This window comes from Lepidochelys kempii, chromosome 6 (genome assembly GCF_965140285.1).
Source record: "Lepidochelys kempii isolate rLepKem1 chromosome 6, rLepKem1.hap1, whole genome shotgun sequence".
Taxonomy (NCBI): Eukaryota; Metazoa; Chordata; order Testudines; family Cheloniidae; genus Lepidochelys; species Lepidochelys kempii.
This window is the reverse complement of record NC_136385.1, coordinates 121,578,690-121,599,024: the sequence shown is the minus strand read 5'-3', so window position 1 is coordinate 121,599,024 and position 20,335 is coordinate 121,578,690. Positions and strand designations below refer to the sequence as shown.

The window sequence follows — 20,335 nt, the reverse complement described above, 5'->3', positions numbered from 1 at the left end:
TGGGGCCCAGGGCAGAAACTAAGAAGTAGGCCCCCACGGAAGGCGTTTGTGATGGTCTCTGGGAGTACAGCCAGCAGTTGACACTGACCCATAGGCTGGGTGACCTGGTGAGGTGAATCAGAGGGTGAAGTTGGGGCTCCCTTCACAAGCCCTGCTGCCTGGGGTTGGGGCCTGTAACTTAGCTTTGCGGGGCCTCCAGTGGTGTCGGACCCTGGGCAGTTGCACTGCTTGCCACCCACTAATGCCAGCCTTGGCCTTACTGGTTGTTTTCTGAGAAAGGGTGGAATCATGGATTGGTTGCTCTCTTTCTGTAGAGTGTGTTGTGAAGTGAGTGTTTACAGCCAGTGTCTGTGAAAGAAAGTTCTGCGATGACACCGAAGGATAAAAATGTGTTTTGGATTCTAATTTAATTTGTTCCTGCCCAAGAATTTTGCAAAGGAGAAAAATAGAATGAATTGGGATGTTACATACATTAAAGCGAAAGGAATGCTTATCTGTGGATCAAAATTGTAAGGGATAAATCCTTCCTTAGCAAGCACTCAAACTCTGCCACAACACTGAGCTAGAAAGATACTAGATACAGGGTGAAATCCTGATCCCACTGAAGTCATTATATGTTTCGCCATTGACTTCAGTTCAGGCCATGATTTCATCCCTAGATCATAGAATGAAAACGTGTAAGCAGGCGAATCAATAATATAATCATATGTAACATTGGTAGATGAGGTTAAATTAATCTTAATACTGAGGTCTGATGTACACTAGAAAAAATGTGTACCTGTTTTCTAGCTGTAACTGCACAGGTGCATTTGGAAGCTGGTTAGTTTATATTGTGGAATCATTGCTTGTTCTGGTGCAAGATGCTGAGGGTTTGGGGTTTCTTGAGGGTTTTGAAAATGAAGTCCTGAATTGCAAAATGAGGGCTCTGTGATGTCCAGTATCCAAAAAGAAATGCCTGTTGATATTACTGGAAAATATCTATGAAGAATGTGAAGGCAATATATGGTCCTCGGTGTATAATTTGTTGTATTGTCCTTTTAGTATCTATGTTGGAATTAATTGACTTAAATCTTTCAATACTAAAGTTGAGTTTTCTCACAGATCACAGTCTTAGATCTGGATGGACAACATCTCTCCAAAATTGCCAACTTGGAAAAATTGGAGAATTTAAGATGGGCCTCATTTAGCAACAATAATCTCACTAAAATAGAAGGACTGGAATCTTGCCTTAATCTTGAAGAGCTCACTTTAGATGGAAACTGCATCTCAAATCTAGAAGGTACTGTATTTAGGAAGTTAATGAAAATCAAGACATTAAGTTAGACACAACAGAAATGTTCCCATATAGTCCAGTGTTTCAGACGGTGACTTTTTACTATTAACTTTATCAGTAGCATACAATTTAAAAGCTTTCATATTAAAAATATATATAATTGCCTTCTCTTTATCTTTGTGGTGAGTCTTTAGCAGAAGGGAAGAAAAGAGACAAAGCAGATCAATTGTTTCAGAAAAGCAAAACAAATTTATTTATGTTAATAGGAATTTTTCAGAACTGATAGGAGTGCATGGTTTTTAGTATGTAGACTTACTGAACATGTAACATTCCTGCAGTGAACCATAAATTTTCTTATGACAGTTATATGTTGGCTCAATAATTTCAAAAATAAGAAGTTCGTAAACTAATGATTCCAAAAGGTCAAAAATTCACTTTTTAAAAGAACAGATTTACCTTATGCCCGCTATGTGACTATTCCAAAACCTATTGGGTAGTTGCTACATTTCCTCATGTCCCCACATAGATACTGTTATTGTCGGTTGATTTTAAAATTAGGTTCATAGACCCAGATTTTTAAAGGTATTTAGGTGTTTTTGTGATCCGTGTTGCAGTGCCTAATGGAGTTAGGAGCCTAAGTGCCATTTTCTTAAAGTATATAGGCACTTAGAAATCTAAATACCGTTGATGGTCAATGACATTTTGGCTCCAAAGTGCCTAAATCCCTTTTGAACATGAGATTTAGGCTCCTAAATCAGTTAGGCGTTGCAGTGCTGAGCTCAGAGCTTAATACCTTTAAAAAGCTAGGCCATAGTCTTCTGTGTAGTGAAAGAAAGCCCATCTGTAGCATATGAAGGAAGAGGGAGCAAGGAAAAGAACCTGCTGCATGAGAGAGGAGTGGACAATTAGTCCCCCTCACCATGCTCTTTGCTACTCCTGGAGGAAGAATCAGAGGGGTGAAGTGGACTGTGAGTAGCCTCTTTCTGGAAAATGTTCTAGCGATCACAGAAGGGCAGGCCACGAATGATCGCCCCTGATCCTGCCTGAATCACAGTCTGAGTGTGCAGGCCATCTCTCATGTGTAGCTTGTTTTACTATCTAAGTTAACCACTTCTTTTGCTTCTCACTCTATATGCTTTAAGAACATCTTATTTATTTTTCCAGGAATTTCGAAACTCACGAAACTAACACGACTTAGTGTAAATAATAATCATCTCACCACCCTGGAAAGACGCGTTTTTGAAAACTTGTCTCATCTTCACTACCTCTCTCTTGAGAGCAACAGAATTACTTCATTGGTTGGTTTGCAGAAAGCCTATGCACTAATAGAACTATACATCAGCAATAACTATGTTTCTACCTACCAAGAGATATATCATTTAAAGGTAAATGTGGACTTGATTGCTTTAGGATTTGTGGGTAAAAGTAAATTCACAACTTGCTTGTTACGTCAGTACAAATGTATCTTTCCCATTTTTAAATATGGGAAGCCATATTTTTTTTTAATGGCTGCCTAAATGGTACCTGCAGTGGTGTTGTAGCCAGGTTGGTCCCAGGATATTAGGGAGACAAAGTGGGTGAGGTAATATCTTTTATTGGACCAACTTCTGTTGGTGAGAAAGAGACACAGAGCTCTTCTTCAGGTTTTTCTTCAGGACCTGAAGAAGAGCTCTCTGTAGCTCGAAAGCTTGTCTCTCTCACCAACAGACGTTGGTCCAATACCTCACCCACCTTATCTCTAAATTGTGCCTGACTCTTGTATTTGCATATGCAATTTAGATGTCCACGTTTAAAAATTGGGCCCAGAGTAATTGTCCTTTGTAAGAGCCTTAGTCTGAAGTTTCTTTTGGAATTGAGTGTGCTCAGTACTTTGAAGGAGGTGCTGAGTAACTAACAGGATTGGACCCAAAGTTTTCCAGGTAGAGCCACACTCTATGCATCTCTATTGTGTCTAGCCTAACTCTGCAATTAGAAGAATTGCACTGGAAATAAAGTCAAGAGCACAAGCATGCACACATGCAGCAACCCCAGTTCCTTTCACCTGGAGCTGCTGGCATATATACAAGCATTATTGTCTTGATTGGAGACCGGGGGCCTGACTCTCACTTACAGCACTCTGGTAGAGTAAAAAGACTTTAAAGTGAGTGTAAGTGTAACTTATGCCCACTTTAGGGCTCCTTTACACTGCCAGAGTTATGTAAAGGCACTTTAGTGTAAATGAAAATTAAGCCCTGGGTTTTATTAAACGATGCTTCAGATTTGACACATGCAGTCATAAGATGAAGAGAATGGTTAAAGATAAAGGGAGTAGCCTAGGTTTCATTCCTTACAAACATTTAAAAATTATACTATTAAACCTTGATCTATGTGTTTTATTTCTTAGGGTTTAAATAATCTGGTCATGCTGGACATGTATGGAAATCTAATTGTATGGAAACAAGATAACTACCGATTGTTTGTAATATTCCATCTTCCATCTCTCAAAGCCTTAGATGGCACTGCAGTAGTAAGTTATACTATATATCAGAAGATTATTGTAATTGTTGTTAAAACTATCTTTTTTACAAATCAGGATGGCATCGGCATCCTGATGATTTCTGACCCTTATTAAAGCAATTACCTAATATTGTTTTAGGGCATGTAACAAATCTGTAGTTTAAACTTAATTAGAGCATATGAACATTTCCATAATCTATTCAATAAGAATGCAGGCAACATAGATGGTATAAAGCTACAGTGATGGTTATGGAGACATTTTTAGTTTAAGCCCTGATTTTCAGGCACTTTTTTTTTTAAACTGCCTTTGGGGCTGAAAATGTTCACGCCTACCTTATTATTACAGTTCTAGGTCTGCTTTCGTATAACAAAATTCATTTTAAATGTAAATGTAATACAGGAGACAGCAGACATCGAGAGTGCTAAAGATTTATTTGGTGGCAGACTTACCTGTGATATGATTGCAGAAAGACTAGGACATTCGGACTTCACTAAAATGCATGAATTAAATTGGACAACCTCTACGATCAGGTACAGTAATTTTCAAATTTCAAATGTTACAAATAGCATTTAATATCATGGCTAGAAAAATATAATTAAAACCAGGTTTCAGAGTAACAGCCGTGTTAGTCTGTATTCGCAAAAAGAAAAGGAGTACTTGTGGCACCTTAGAGACTAACCAATTTATTTGAGCATGAGCTTTCGAAACCAGAGCCTATGTTTAGATAATTCAGTTCATATGTCTCTGTGTTTATGGGCAAAATCCTCTTGACTGGTCCACAGAGTAGATAAATGATCCACACGAATAAAAGGTGACTTCAGTTTCGGACTTTCCTATCTCTCAGCAGATTATTCCATTTTTCAAACAGAGTTTTGTGCGGCCTATGCACATTTTGGACAGACAACTCTAGAAAAGAGACTTATTTTGGTCAAAAACATCATATTTGCCTTAACCTGACTCTGTTCTGAATCCTTCTATCCCAAATCTAGCCCAAACAAGGATAGCCATGTTAAGTGTAAATGAGATTCTTCTTTGAGTTATGGCCTCTATATGTGTCCCAAACATGGGTGCACATGCGCTCCATATGCCGGAGCCAGGTTTCCTTAGCAGTGTCTGTTGACCCATATGTGCGTTGTACATCCCCTTGTGCTCCCAGCCAAGGTTATAACAGGCTGTGCGGGGCAACACCTCTCCAGTTCCCTCTTGCTGCCACATTGCTTGAGTGAGAACCTCCTGTTCCTTTGCGCTCTTAGTCTTCCGGCTAAAAGAGTGACTTAGTATGTTGTGTATAGTTCTTTGTTGTTTTCTTGCATATAGATAGTTGTAGATAGCATTAGTTTAACCCATTTGGGGTACATTTCCCCCCCCCGACTATGCTCGTGTTTTGGGGTTTAAAAGCTGTGTTTTGTGCCTACACTGTTTCTCTGTGAGTGACGAGCACCAGCACTGTCTTTACTGCCTTGGGGAGGCTCATATCACTGCTCGTTGCACAATTTGCAAGTCTTCCATGCCCTGGACCCAGGAAGTGCGAGAGCTCCACCTCAGAAAATACCTCATGGAGGAAGCCATGAGACTGTGCACCCACTCAGATCCGGAACCATCAGTGCAGCATCTGTCACCAGTGGTGAGCACTCCTCCCAGCACTTTGCATGCCCCGGATCCAGCAGCACCAGTGGCTAAGGACAAGCCCAGACATGAGGGTAGGAAGCGCTCTCATGGGCTTAGGAGCAAGTCCCCGTCAAGGACCGCTTCTAAGTATAGCGTTCCTCCCCAAACCAGGTCGAGTGAGATGTTGCATGCAGAACCTGCCACGCCAGTGCCCAAGCTTCCCCGCATCAAGGTTAAAGCTAAGCTCAAGAAGGATCGGGCAGTACCGCTGGTTGCCCCAGTGCCTGCCCACCTGGAGCGGTCTCCAGCATGAGCACAGCCTGTCCCACCACCGAGTCCGCGACCTTCGGTTCCGCTGGCCCCGTGGGCCTCACCTTGATCTTCCAGCGTTTCCAGGGGCACTCCCTGGACCTCCGGCTGTATGGAGCCCCTTCTCTCCTCGCCATACCCACCCTCCCTGGTTCTCTCCGGTCTCTCACTCACCCGGGGGATCCCCACTCTGGGGGATGAACTGCTCCTGTTGGACCAGCCCCTACCGACTAAGCACCATGTACCACTAGCTCCACTGCTGCTGGACTCTTCAGACTTGGAGGGATTTTCTGAGCTGGAGCCCCCTTCTCTCTCGTGGACTCCCATCCACGGCTGCCTCATCCTCCAGCTTATGACTCGGCTGCGATGGTGTGGTACCGTACCCCTGGGGGCCACAGCACCCCCAGACTCCCACTCCATGGCCGCACTGGGAGCCATCTCTCCATCTTCCAAGCCTTGTACCACTCGACCCAGGCTCCTCCACCAGTGGCGTCAGGCTCCAAGGTCCAAACCACTATAGAACACCTCCCCTCTGATGAGGACAAGTTGTTCTATTCCAAGATGAATTAGTCTCTTTACTCATTAAAAGACTGCCAAGCCATGCTATAATCCCTAGGGAGCTATACCCTGGCCCTGCATTGCAGTCAACAGTTCCACCCCTGCCCCTGTGCGCCCTATCAAGCCTACTACCAGTGACACCAGGAAACCCCATGTAGGTGCCACCAGTCCCAGCAACAGTCACTCATGGCCACCTTCTTGTCCCTTGCCCACCAACAACCTACACAGTTTTGATGCATCCGTTGAGAGCTCTGAACTCTCCCTGTTGCCACCCGTGGTGCCCCATGTTATCTTTGGGGGCTGTCTTGTCCCATTTGCCCACAATTGGGGGAAGATCACCATGAACCATTGGGTACTGGAGATTATCCATCACAGGTACTCCATAGAGTTTTTGTTTTCCCCGGTACCACCCTCCTCCCCAGACGCCTCCAACGGACCCTTCCCATCAATACCTTTTCCAACAGGTGGCAGATGCTCTTCTTGCAAAGGGTACCATCGAGGGAGTGGCACCTCCCTATGAGGGGAGAGGCTTTCTACTCTTTGTACTTCCTCATCCCAAAGAAGGGCAGAGGGCATCCATTCTTGAACTTTGGCTACTAAACAACTTTATCAGGAAATCCAAGTTCAGTACGGTGACACTGGCATCTGTTATCCGCTGTCACCCTCATGGGGCCTGCTTTGCAGTGCTCGATATGAAGGACACCTCCTTCCAAATCAGCATCCACCCAGCCCACCAGAAATTTCTCCATTTCCAGGTAGGACAGCACCACTTCCAATTCAAAGTCCTCCCTTTTGGCATCACGATGGCTCCGCAAGTCTTCATGAAGGTCTTCGCGGTTGTGGCAGCCACAAATGTACCACCTTGGCTTCTTGGTGTACCCGTACCTGGACAACTGGCTCCTTATTGTAGTATCCCAACAAGAACTTGCCTTGGCCAACCTTCCTCTTTGCGCTCTCCTGGCCTCTCTAGGTGTCTGTATCAATGAGGAGAAATTTGTGCTTGTCCCGACCCAATCAACTTCATTGGGTCACAGCAGTCTCCGTGTCCTGTCCGGGGGCATGTGAGCCACTTGCACACACTAGCGTGACCAGGGACAGCTGCTGGTGAGCCTGGTGCCCGCCCAAGTGGGTGGGGCTGGAGGGGCGGTACAGCCATGCTGGAGGAGCTGCCCACACGGGGCTGCGGCTCCTGCAGGAGGCAGCCCAACATGTTGCTGCTTTCGCTGCTCAGTTCCCGGTAGAGCCCTGCAGCTCTGCGCATATCCAGTTTATATCCACATCTACAGATATAAATTTTGTATCTGCACAGGGCTCTACCCAAGGGGCAGCTGCGGATGCTACTCTGGGCCACGCAATACAACAGAGTGCACTCCTCTTGCTTCCTCACATCCACCTCCACACTGCTCGCTACGCACCCATGTTTGGAATACATATAGGGATTATCATTTGAAGAAGAAGAGGGGTTACTTATCTGTAACTGGAGGTTCTTTGAGATGTGTGGTCCCTATTTATATTCCAAAACCCATCCTCCACCCCTCTGCTGCGGACTGCATTACTCAGCAGTATGAGGGTCACTGGAGGGGTATCGACTCTCATGGCCTACTATAACCTCAGCTGGTAGCTTGAGGGGACACGTGACACATGTGTGGGTCAACAGACACTGTTAAGGAAACCTTCCAGCTCCGGTGCATGGCACGCATGTGCACCTACATTTGGAATACAAATAGGGACCATGCATCTCAAAGAACCTCCAGTCACAGATAAGTAACCTCCTTTTTGGTTGCCACTATTTCCTGATTAAAGATCTGGCTGATATCACCCTATCCTAGATCTTAAAACACCTCACTAAATCATCAAGAGCAATTAGTTTTTTGCATGACCTTCTCATAAACAAACTAGGGAAATACAACCTAGATGAAGCTACTATAAGATGGGTGCATAACTGATTGGAAAACCGTTCCCAGAGAGTGGTTCACAGTCAAGCTGGAAGGACATATCAAGTGGGGTCCTGCAGGGATCTGTTCTGGGTCCGGTTCTATTCAATGTCTTCATCAATGATTTAGGTAATGGCATTGAGAGGACACTTATAAAGTTTGTGGATGATACTAAACTGGGAGAGGTCACAGGTGCTTTGGAAGATAGGATTATAATTCAAAATGATCTGGAGAAACGGTCTGAAGTAAACAGAATGAAATTCAAGAATGATGCATTCAAAGTACTTCACTTAGGAAGGAACTATCAGTTGCATACATACAAAATGGGCAATGATTGCCTAGGAAGGAGTACTGCAGAAATGGATTTGGGGATCACAAACTAAATATAAGTCAACAGTGTATCACCATTGCAAAAAAAGGAAACCTCATTCTGGGATGTATTAGCAGGGGTACTGTAAGGAAGACACGAGAAGTAATTCTTCCGCTCTTCTCTGTGCTGATATGGCCTCAACTGGAGTATTGTGTCCAATTTTGGGTGCCACATTTCAGGAAAGATGTGGACAAATTGGAGAAAGTCCAGAGCGGAGAAACAAAAATGATTAAAGGTCTAGAAAACATGACCCATGAGGGAAGACTGAAAAAATTGTGTTTGTTTAGTCTGGAAAAGAGAAGACTGAGAGGGGATGTTATAACAGTTTTCAAGTACATAAAAGTTTGTTACAAGGAGGAGGGAGACAAATGGTTCTTGTTAACCTCTGAGGATGGGACAAGAAGCAATGGGCTTAACTTGCAGCAAGGCCAGTTTAGATTGGACATAGGAAAAAGTTCCTAACTGTCAGGGTAGTTAAGCACTGAAATAAACTGCCTAGGGAGGTTGTGGGATCTCTATCATTTGAGATTTTGAAGAGCAGATTAGGCAAACACCTGTCAGGGATGGTCTAGATAATACTTAGTCCTGCCATGACTGCAGAGGACTGGACTGGATGACCTCTCCAGGTCTCTTCCAGTTCTGTGATTCTATGGCTTTGTATTTATGGTGTGAAATTGCTTAGTATACCATGCACACTCTGCCCTACTATAGCACAACATATTCTACAGCAGAGTGTATGCTGTGACTGTTTGCCATGATCGATTTGTGATTTATATTTTTTTGGAAAGCATTTCTGTGGTATGCATAGTTGTACATCTGTCAATGAAAGTTACCTCCGTTTTGTAGTCTGTAAAGATGTCTTATCTTTTATAACCCGATTCTATTGATGCCAGCGTCAAATCTCCCATTGACTTCACTACGGTCATGCCCATACCCATGACCATATTCATAAACAAATCTCTACTCTTACCAGTGCAACACTTGTGTTTGAAAGAGACCATTTTAGACATGGGGACAGACTGTTTAAATGCTGCTGTGAGACTGAGTCTCTTCCACCACAGACATTCTATCTCTGAAGATGTTGGCTGTTATGAAAGGTTTTTAGGCAATATTAAAATACCTCTTGTGTATCTCTGATGGTATAGCTTTCAGCTTCTGTAGAGGGATATTATGTCACGGGGTCTAATTTCTTGAAATAGCTTATTTATAACACTGCAGGTGAGGGAATCCTTTCAAGTGATGGTGTTCTCTCATCTGGGAGCTGTCCCTCTTCTGCTTTCTCCTCAGTTGACTCTGCCTCGTAACAGACATCTCCAGACTAGGCATGTGATCCAGCTGGGATGCTTTCACAATCTATACAGCACTTCAGCAGGCTGTCGGGAGGATGTGGACTGGAGGGAGCAACCACTGTCTATATAAATGCAGATCCTGTGACACTACTGTCCCATGCAAACAGCATGGAGGGGGCTTCAGCCAGTATTTCAGCCCATACGCTGGAGAGGTTGCCATGGGAGTCTGCAGCATACCTTCAATAGGGTAGATTTCACCTCCTCAAGCCCTCACCTCTCATACTTCACACACTTAAAGTGTAAATACTCAGACTTTATGTGGGTGAAGTGGATTTTGCCTTTAACATAGAAATTATATCAACTCTGTATTACTACATCTGAGAAAACAGCACAATGTATTTATTGTAGAGTTTTATCAGGATGCTCCTGTAAAAGGAAGGTGTTAGATTTCTGGTGAGAAATCTGTCGCATGATACCTTTTTCTGTAATTATTTTCTTTATCCAATTCAGAACGGTGGATCTTGTACCAGCAGACCAGTTTAGAAATGTTTGTAATGTGAATTTACAGAACAACAATCTCACCTCTTTCAGTGGTTTAATCTTCTTGCCTAATGTCAAGGTGAGTTACTCACTCATTCTGTGCTTTTCTTTCCTATTTTTATAGTGACAGTATCTTCTCTCTTTATATAAAGTTCTAAATCTCTTTACTCCTGCCTGACAGATTTATTTTATAATAGAGCAAGGGGAAATCTTTATTACATTACTTATATTATGTACTAATTTACTAAATAGAGCTTTCTAAAGTTATTTCAGTCAGCAGTATTCATATGGTACAAATGAGTCCCAAAAAGACTAAAAACCACTTATTTAACCATATGTTGCATCAAGAATTTTTGAAGCCCTAAATACCAGTGATTCAGCAGCCAATCTCTTATTAGCTCATTATCTGAATTTGAAAGACTAGAGGTATGTTGTAACTGGCACCTTTGCTACTATATTAGCAGAGCAGTGTTCTGTTTCATTTCATGTGGTTTGCTTTATGCAGATATTGTGTCTGAATTACAATCACATTGAATCAGTACTGCCCAGACAAAAGCCTCAAAATCACTTAACAAACAGACAGCAGCTGTACCAGAAAGTGACCTCTAGTGGCTATGGACAGCAAGGACCTTCAAAAGTAAGCAGGTACTGTCACATTTTAAAATGAACTTGTGTAATTCCTTCATCCTTTTGCTGAAAAAGGCAGTCCCTGGAGGACAATGAGTTTGGGATGCTCTCTTCTCCCCACCTAACGTGAGCTGCCTTCTGGCAAGAAAGCCCGGTGGCCTTTTGCCCCCAACTCAGGCACTGCTGACATCATTGGGAGTATCTAGCTGGTCTCTCTCCTAGGCTCTTTGGCTCGCTTCTTCCCATTGGGATGGGAGGGGGACTGGCAGTGTAGGGTTGCGCCATCTCTCCCCACTCTCTTCGGGAGGGAAAAGTGTGCTACTCCCAGTCTGCAACAGCAGTGGCTACTCCTTCAGCTGTGCCACTGACCCTTTAGCTCTGTGGCTCAGAGACACCCTAGAGTGCACTGATTCAGATGGGTAAACTGAAGCACCAAGAAGTTGAGTGAAGGTCACGCTGAATCTCTGGCAGAGCCAGGAATAGAAAGTAAGTGCTGCTTGCTCTAACCACCAGACAGAGGGCCTCTCATCAGCTTCTGTACCCATGGAAGTCAAACTAATTATCCCAGTCTTCTCTCCTCCCGCTCTCCTTGTGTAGCACTGCATAACTGGACCAATATATTATGGGGCTTGTTTGCCTTCCTCTCAAGCATTTGACATTGATCACAGGCAAGTTATCTGAGTCCATGGTCACTGGTTTGATCAGGTGTGGCATGTTTATAGGTCTCTAATCAGGCCTATCAGGGACATTAGGTACTTGAAATCTTTAAAAGCTATATAAAGTCCTGCTATAATATTGAATCACTGTAATCTTGACACTGAGGTAATAGTACACCTCTTTGAGCCAAAACTGTGAAAACTCAGCTACTTATAGACATGCAAATATTCTGATAGCAGTTACAACCAATTATTCGAATCAGTGAGCTCCATGCCCTAGTGACTGATTCATGCTACTATTTGTATAATAGAGTCAAGCAGTGCTTTTGCATATTCATCCAAACTTCCTTCTTAATATTGTGTCTAGTCAGAGCAGTCTTTTATCCGCCAATAACCGCTTCTCCTATCTCATCTCCTAAAAGAGCTCTTTTTCTCATCCCCTGCAGCAGAAATCCATACCGATTTTTTTTCTTTCTTTTGGCACCAATGCATTAGGTCAGTTTATGTCCTGAAGAACTTTTTCAAATCAGCTTTCAGTTTGCATTTCTTATTTTTGCATTCTAACAGGACTGAAACTTCAGGAACGTGTCAGGTTTCATTCAGTCAGGTCTTTACAACTTTGACAGTGTCTATAGCCAATTTCAGTCCAATCCCATCAAACAGGACTTGCCAAGCTGCTACCCAGAGTTCCCTCCATGCTTTTAGGAAATATTATTAGTGACAGAGCAGCACAGAGAAATGTAAGATTTGGTTGTGTATGTGTATTTCTCAAATGTGTGTCCAGCTCTTCCTACCCTCATTTTTTGTGTTCAGTTAGTATATGTATGTGTTTATTTCTTGTCCCAAACTCTCCTTCTCTAGGGGACACGACTAATTTAAGGAACAGTAAGATTTAGTAGGGAATGGGAAGCTTCTGTACAAAAGCATGTGGTGTTCTTTTTTTAGTTCTTTTGGGGGAAAAGGGCACTGGCTGAAATAGGCATGTGACAATTCTTCAAAAAGGAGAATTTCAGAGTTTATTGTACCCTACCCCACACACATCCACATCATGTATTATTTGAAAGCTTATTTTATGTACACTAGGGTCAGGTATGATGCGGAGCTGTCAAGTGGTGTTGTAAGCTTGTAGGCAAGGTGAAACAATGGTACCCAGAATGAGAGAGGTGTCATTCTTTGCACAGTTCCAGAAACACTGCACTATGACTATGACTACAGTTTTTATACATTTCAGCACCTTAATGTTATGTTTTATTGATCAAAGCTGCCAAATGACAATGTATTATAAGATTTTTATTGGTTTTGAATGGACAACTATTTTTTTCAGAAATGAGTAAGCCGTTCAGCATGCAGCAAAAATGGCAAATATCAACATTTTGCAGTATACTAATGTTAATGGTTTCATATTGCATATTCTTAAATATAAAAGTGTCTCACAAGTGTTTACAAAAGCATTTCAATTGAAATGTACTGACCAGATCTGTCTCGTACTGAAAGTTGTGCATCAGTGGCAGTAGATTGCTGACCAGTTTGTACTGCATAGTGGGTAGATATAAATGTACGTTTATGTAGGTTTTAATTTGTAACTGCTTTGTATTCAGTACTAGCCTTTGAAATATTCTAGAAAACTAGCTTTTTAATTCAGTGACACTTATGCAAATGTAACCCTTCTGCCAGGTGGAGCCAGCTGCAACAAGGGCCAGGTTCAGTAGCTAGGGGTTCCTTTTCAACAATACAAACACAAAACCGGCTCGAGCTCCCACCCAGTGACCTGGGACAATTGCACACCATCCCCTGGGTGCCTCTGAGAGGCAATACTTCCCCTCTAGCAAGCACAGAGTCTGAGGGTAGCAAAAACTTTTAATAAAAGGAGGGAAGTAACTCAGCATTAATTTGAGAAAACACCACAACTAGGGTTCATAAACATAAACCATGAGCAAAAGACCCACCTCCAAGTAAGTTGGACAGTGTCCTTTTCCCCTCAGGTTCTTAAGTCTAGCAACCCAAAAGTCCCTTTAACGTGCCCGTGCCTTCTCTGCAACCCACACACAGTTGCTGTCCTTGGTCAGTGCTTAAATTCTCTCTTCCAGCTGATTTGGTTTATAATTATTAGATTTGTGAAATTGGCTTTTTTAAAGTAATATGTGTATATATAGCACTGGTTTGAGCTTTACTCTGCACATAACAGTGTAATCCAGTCATGATCACTTGCACCTAAGCAACCACTAATTTTAGTGGTTTAATGAGAATTCAGGTTGCTCTGGACCTCCAGGAATCATTCAGTTACCACTGTGATTGGGTCAAGAGGCAGTGGCAAAGCTGAAATAAGAACTCAAGAGTTCCTGCCAATGCCTTTCTCAATCTATCATACCACACTCCCTCATTATGGTCATATGTTACAAAAATGAAGCTTTTATAAGTAAAGTAGTCAGAAATTACATGCTGTTGTTTGGTTTTGCCACACCATCACATGGCTCTTGTGAGAATACAGCCAAAGGTTACATAAATATTTTACTAAATTAAACAGCAAATTCCAGCTGTTGCCATTGTATGTATTCAGGCCTTTTGTGGGCAGAAGAGTGGTTTTCCATGTTTGTTTGATTTCCATGGTCTGCATCCTGTAAAACCTGACCTACCTTCCGTAAGCGTAGAAGTCTGTATAAAGCTATTGAAACTTCAAAAATTAGATTTTTCAGTGCTTTTTAGTCTTTCTGTAATAGACAGGTATAATTTCTGTTGAACCTGGTTGAGTTAGTAAAGTGTCTATAACTGATGTTAATTGGAGATAAATGCTTAAATTACTGTTTACAAGGAAAAATGTTTGGAAATTATCTGGCTTCATGTTCCTACTTGCTTAATTGTTTTAGGGATGCAGGATTTGGTGAAAATCTGCCCCCAATAATGCAAAGTTTAGAAGTTCTTCATTTGGGCTACAATGGAATTTGTAACTTGGCCCAGCTACAACTTAGTAGACTAAAAAATTTGAAATTGCTGTTTCTACAGGGTAAGTAATAAGAGCATTTGTTTATATTTGTGCAGCCCCTATACAATGTTTTACAGGGAAGCTAATTTGATTCCAGTCCTGCAAACACTGGCCAACACAGGGCCAAGCTCAACTCAGCTATGGGGATGCTCTAATGTATGCCCTTGGTTTAGGTATAGAATAGTGTCCCTCACCACACTCTCTCATAATCCCTCCCCAACCCTGACACATCCCTGCACTGAAAAGAGAAGGGACAGCTAGTGCAGAAAGATACCTCTGCCAGTTTTATGCCAGGGGATATTCTCCTATGCCAAAGAAATTCCTTGCTGGCTATTTGTGGCTAGAATATGTCCCCATTATGCCACTGGGGCTGGATCTCAGTTGAGAATCTTGCCCACAGCACTTACAGCAATGATTAGCTTCATGGACATCATTGGGACTACTCATGGTAGTAAGTACTTGTAAGATTGGAACCATTAATTGAGAGATTGATCCTGACATATATGATACTGTATCATTAAAATCCAGCTATTTTACAGCATTTGAACAGCAATAATGATTTGATCTTAGTCTTCTTCAGCAGCCTATTAATTAGAAAGATAAATTGCTTTAAATGGAGATTAGCCAAGCAGTTTTGGACATTCAGATCTCTAGAAGCACGGGGGAATATAAAGCAAGATAGTACTTCCCAAAGGGAAAAGTTTAAGGCGCAACACTGTAGTAGCTGTAATGGCATAGAGAAGGCCCATTGGGCACTCAAATGCATCCTTTTCTGTAACACAGTAACAAAGAGGCATTCTGTGGTATTGGAAGGCAGTGGATCAAAAAGCATTAAAATGGATCAAAAGAAATGCCTTTTTACACAGCGTATAGATAATCTGGGAAGTTCTCTACCACAGGCAGTTTTTGTTAAAGGTTGTTTTGTGTTACAATCGAATACCAACTGTATTTCATCTCATTTCCCACGTATAATCTTGGTTCATCAGGTAATGAAATCAGTCAAATCGAAGGACTTGAAGGTCTACAGCTTCTGCAGGAGTTGGTATTGGATCATAATCGTGTCAAAACAATTACAGAGGGCTCCTTTGCTCGACAGACCTCCCTTTTGGCACTTCACCTAGAGGAAAACCGACTACGAGAACTGAACAATTTACAGCCTTTAGTAAAATTACAGAAACTTTTCCTGGGATTTAATAAAATTCAGGTAAAATATATTGGTGTTGAGACTATAGATTCAATGGGCCAGATATTAAGATCCTTATTCAGACAAAACTCATTACCTTCAGTGGGTTTGCCTGGGTAAAGACCCCTGCATTTGGCCAAAGTAAATAAATTTGGTTCAGAAGCTTTGAAATGTGATAGCAAATAACTTATTTTTTAACTTGTGACAGGAATTGTCTGAACTGGAAAAACTTGAAGTTGTTTCTAGTCTTAAAGAGCTTTCGATATATGGAAATCCAGTGAGTATGTTACTTTGTATGATCATGTAAACTAGATGTATATTTAAGTTTGTGTTGTGGGTAATTAACCTTTCTAATTCATTATAATTGGGAATTTTTCCTTAATTAACTACTAAGTTCCAGTCACTTACCATTTTGTAGCCATAATATGGATGTTGATTCATCTCTTAGTGCCTGTCAGGTTGGTATAGGGGTGATTTGAGTGCAATCATTCTTTTACATATTATGCTTTTCAGTGCTGCAAGGTAAATTCAGAAAGTGAGTGCGTGGTGGTGAGCTGTCTTTTTAATCCACAACAGGTCAGGTCTATGAAATAGATCAAAGAATGTTAAAGGAGATCTGAACCATTTTTTATAGACTGTAAGAAGATGTTCCCTGATAGTAATAATGTTCATTTATGCAGTGCCCTTCATGAGACGTCCATCAGGATTTTTAGGTTTGAATTTGTCTCTGGTTACAATTGTTTGGCTTCTCCTCTCCTTGAGAACACAAAGTTTATAAGATTATAAAATAGAAGTGAAAAACTTGCCTCAACCATTTCCACATGGAAAGTCCTGTGCCTTTGGTCCTACACATATATAACTATGGATCCTGCCAACCCTTACAGACATGAGTGGGTCCAATCAGTCAAATACTGATTGACTTTAAAGGGGCAGAAGTGATCTGACTGGGACCACATGCTTAAGTAAGGATTGCAGGATCTCAGCCTGATGTAATTTGCCTTATAACTAGCACACTCAAAAGCAATGTCAAACAAAACCTTTTCAGTTGTGAATTTAAAACAGAAATATATTTACTTTCTAATAGGAAAACAAATTTGGAACTATAAATGTAGATCTAAATACCAGGGCTTGATCCTCAGCACCTGCAACTCCCTTTGGTATCATTGGAGTTTACAATGTCAGGCTTCTCAGGAGATACTCAGCACCTCGCAGGATCAAATTACAAAAGCGAGAGTCCTAAATGTGTCTGCATTTATTTTTACAGTTAGTAAATCTGCAGACTTTGACCTTTAAAAACAAAATCAGCCTGGGACACAGAGAAAAAGCAAGTCAGGTTGCTGTTTAGGTCCAGTACTAGTAGGTAAGCTACAATGGTATAAAATCAGTGTGAAACCTCTCTGCTAGCCAAGGAAGACATTTGAAAATGGGATCATATAGTTAAATAAACCAGGCACAGGAGAACAGTAATAGCAGCTTTCTGCATCAGCTGCAATCTGTTAACAGAACAGACTATCAGTAGGTTATAAACAATGCAAGGGGCATTTTAGGAATGTGTTATTTACCTTTTACAAAGTTTAGAATTCATATTGATCAGCAGGAACCAATTATACACCAAAAGACACTACTGGTAAAGTTACACCTATCAAAAACCAGGCCTGTAGCCTGCAAGGTCACTTGTAGGTGACAGGTAAGTCACAATTTTTCCAGTGTTAGAGCTTTTAAAAGTTATAAGTTTTATACTGCAGCTCCTTGGCTGGTTAAAGTTATTATTGCTCCATTGATTTCAATAGGGCTATGACAATTTACACCAACTGAGGATCTGCCCCAATATATTTTATTTTATACCCTTTAAGATATAAAAATAAGAATATTGATTAGAGAAACATACAATACTGCCAAAAACAGGATTCCTTTAGGCCATTAAAGGGCAGGTCTGGTGGGAGTGGCATGAAAGGCAGAGTGAATGCTAGAGTGTTGCATCAAGCAACTGCTGATAGTCTGAAGTGAGTTTTGATTTCACCAAAGCTTAATTTACTAATGTACTCTGCTGTTCTTTACACTTGTTTTGGACCATTCAGAATCTGCTATTAAAACGCTGACATACTACAGGTAGTTTTTATAGCACAGCATTAAAAGTTCTCACCTCTGGGTTCTATTCTGGTCTATGCCACTATGTAACCATGAGCAAATCTCTCGGGAGAAATTTTCAGTTTGACCTCAACCATGCCTTGATTTTGCTAGTGCAAATTTGTGGACACACATAATTTCAGGCCCATTTTTTGGACTTCTGTTTATTTAGACCTGCAGTTTAAAGCACTTTGACATCCAAATGATCTAAATTGTGGATGCAGATAATTCAGGCACAGAATTATTTACACATTTATTTGCACCTCTCAAATTAAGGTCAGGAGCTAAAAATTTGGCCTCTAATTTCTTTTTGCCTCAGTTTCTCTCCCTACAAATATTTATACCTACAAAAGCCCTTTGAGAGATCCTTGGATGAAAGACACTGTAAAAAGTGAAAGGTATTATGATTTGCCTTTTTTTTTTTTTTTTTTTTTTTTTAAATGTGCTAACTGTAAAAGCCACAGTAGTGGTATTAGAATGAGCCCTGCAGAATTTTGATCAGGTGCTTGAACCTGGAACGGTGGCAAAAATTTTCTGTAGAACCTACTGTTGTTTGTTTGTGTTACCTTGTTAATAGAGAGAAACCCCTCAAAGAAGTGAGATTTGACCCTGTAGACAATGTGCTGGCTGTGTTTTGTAGCAGGATGGAAATGCCATTTCCTCAAATATGTTTTCTGGAGTTGTGAGATTTTTCAAACTTTCTGTATTAGAGCAATGTAAAAAGGGAAAATGAATGAGATTCTGAAATGGATGAAAACCCAGCGGAATCAACTCCAGCAAGTTCATGCTATAGCCCAGTAAAAGCAGGAAAAAACCTGGGTGCAATTTATGAAGGAGCAGAAAGCCCAACAGGAAGTGCAGGAAGCCAAGCAACATCAACTCCTACCCAAACTTTCTCTCCAGACTTGGCGTTCCTTCCTTAGAATTGCATAATTCCAAACCCTAAAATCCTTATTCAGAGGGGCACTCTCACCTCTCATATCCAAGGTGGTGTTAACAAGGTACACCTGCTACCATAAATCAGCAAGCATCAGCTAGCATCTGTCAGCAGGGTTCAGACACTAACAGGGTGGAATAACAGGAGAACCCTATTTACAGATCTTCAGATAATATATTTATCTTTCCTCTTTCAATCCTATTTTGTGCTAAATTATAGAATATCAATTTTTATGTCCTGTCTATAACACTGCCTGGGACAGGAACAGAGCATTGTCATCTCCATTCATTTTTAGCTCTCTGGTTTCGTTCAGATATTTATTCTTAAGGCAAGTTATTCTCAGGTTTTTCTTCTGGATCAGGATTCCATTTTTTGTATAACTTATATTGTCTCTCCTCAGGTTACTCGCAAGATGTCCCACCGTCCACTGCTTGTGTTTCGATTGCCCAACCTGCAAGTGTTAGATGGAATTACAGTGAGCATGGAGGAGAGGGCAAGAGCTGAGCTTCATTTAATAGAACAACAAGTAAAGAAAAATTCAACATTATTAGAGTCAAACTGAAATCTTAGAACTTTGAAATGAAAAGACCTATTACATCCAGAAGGTCATCTCTTTTAATGAAGGATTGTTTTCACATACACCTTTATGCATTGTTCAATTCAGTCTCAAGTAGTGGAACTTCCACCACTTCACTTAAGAGGCTATTGCATAACCTAACACTGTAGAATTTACTGTCAGGAAATTTGTCCAGATATTCAGCCTAAATTTAACCTTAATTTAGTTCTATTGCCCCTAGTTTTACCCACCTTTACTATTCTAGTAATTCCTCTTCCACCCTCAGATATTTGTAGAATCTTAGCATGTTCCTCTCTACTTTGCTCTGTAGACTCTCTTAATCTTTCCTCCTAAAACAAATCTCTAGCCCCTGATCATTTTTGATGCTTTCCCTATGTTCCCTTCAATTTGTAAATGGCTTTCTAGTAATGAGATGTACAGAAATGAACACAGTACTCCAGGTGCTATTATACAACATTGTATAGACAAGGGCTGAGATGAAGAAATCAGGTCGCCACTGAATTTCATGGGCACTTGTGCACCCAACTAATTTAGGCTCCTTTGAAAATCTTAGTCTGGGACTATTACTTTCTACTTCCTGACAACGATGGCTCTGCATATGCTGTCCAAAATTGCATCGACCTCTTTTGCTACTAGATGCATCACAAACTGAACTGGTACCTATTTTGCTCTTCACTATTACCCTTAAATCTCTTGCCACCCATGACAGTCTTAAATCTCTTTTCAGAGAAAAACAGGAGTTTGACTGCCTTATTTTGTTCGGTCTGCCTCTCTTATTTATAAGATACACTTAATCTTGACATTATTTGGTGAGTCCTTTAGTACAATGATCTTGCCTCTTATTTAACCAACAATATAATTGTGCTCAAG

At 41.2% G+C, this 20,335-nt stretch overlaps 1 protein-coding gene across 1 annotated transcript in view; it reads left to right on the top strand.

The window, feature by feature from the left end:
• Positions 1–20,335, top strand: part of LRRC9 (leucine rich repeat containing 9) — a 78,579-nt gene that overhangs the window by 40,575 nt on the left and 17,669 nt on the right. Inside the window, exons 20-29 of the mRNA XM_073349952.2 lie at positions 1,102–1,279; positions 2,438–2,658; positions 3,657–3,779; positions 4,170–4,300; positions 10,349–10,457; positions 10,884–11,023; positions 14,526–14,662; positions 15,628–15,845; positions 16,033–16,101; positions 19,289–19,414. Of these exons, the coding sequence (XP_073206053.2) occupies positions 1,102–1,279; positions 2,438–2,658; positions 3,657–3,779; positions 4,170–4,300; positions 10,349–10,457; positions 10,884–11,023; positions 14,526–14,662; positions 15,628–15,845; positions 16,033–16,101; positions 19,289–19,414 (1,452 nt within the window). The remainder of the gene's footprint in view (positions 1–1,101; positions 1,280–2,437; positions 2,659–3,656; positions 3,780–4,169; positions 4,301–10,348; positions 10,458–10,883; positions 11,024–14,525; positions 14,663–15,627; positions 15,846–16,032; positions 16,102–19,288; positions 19,415–20,335) is intronic.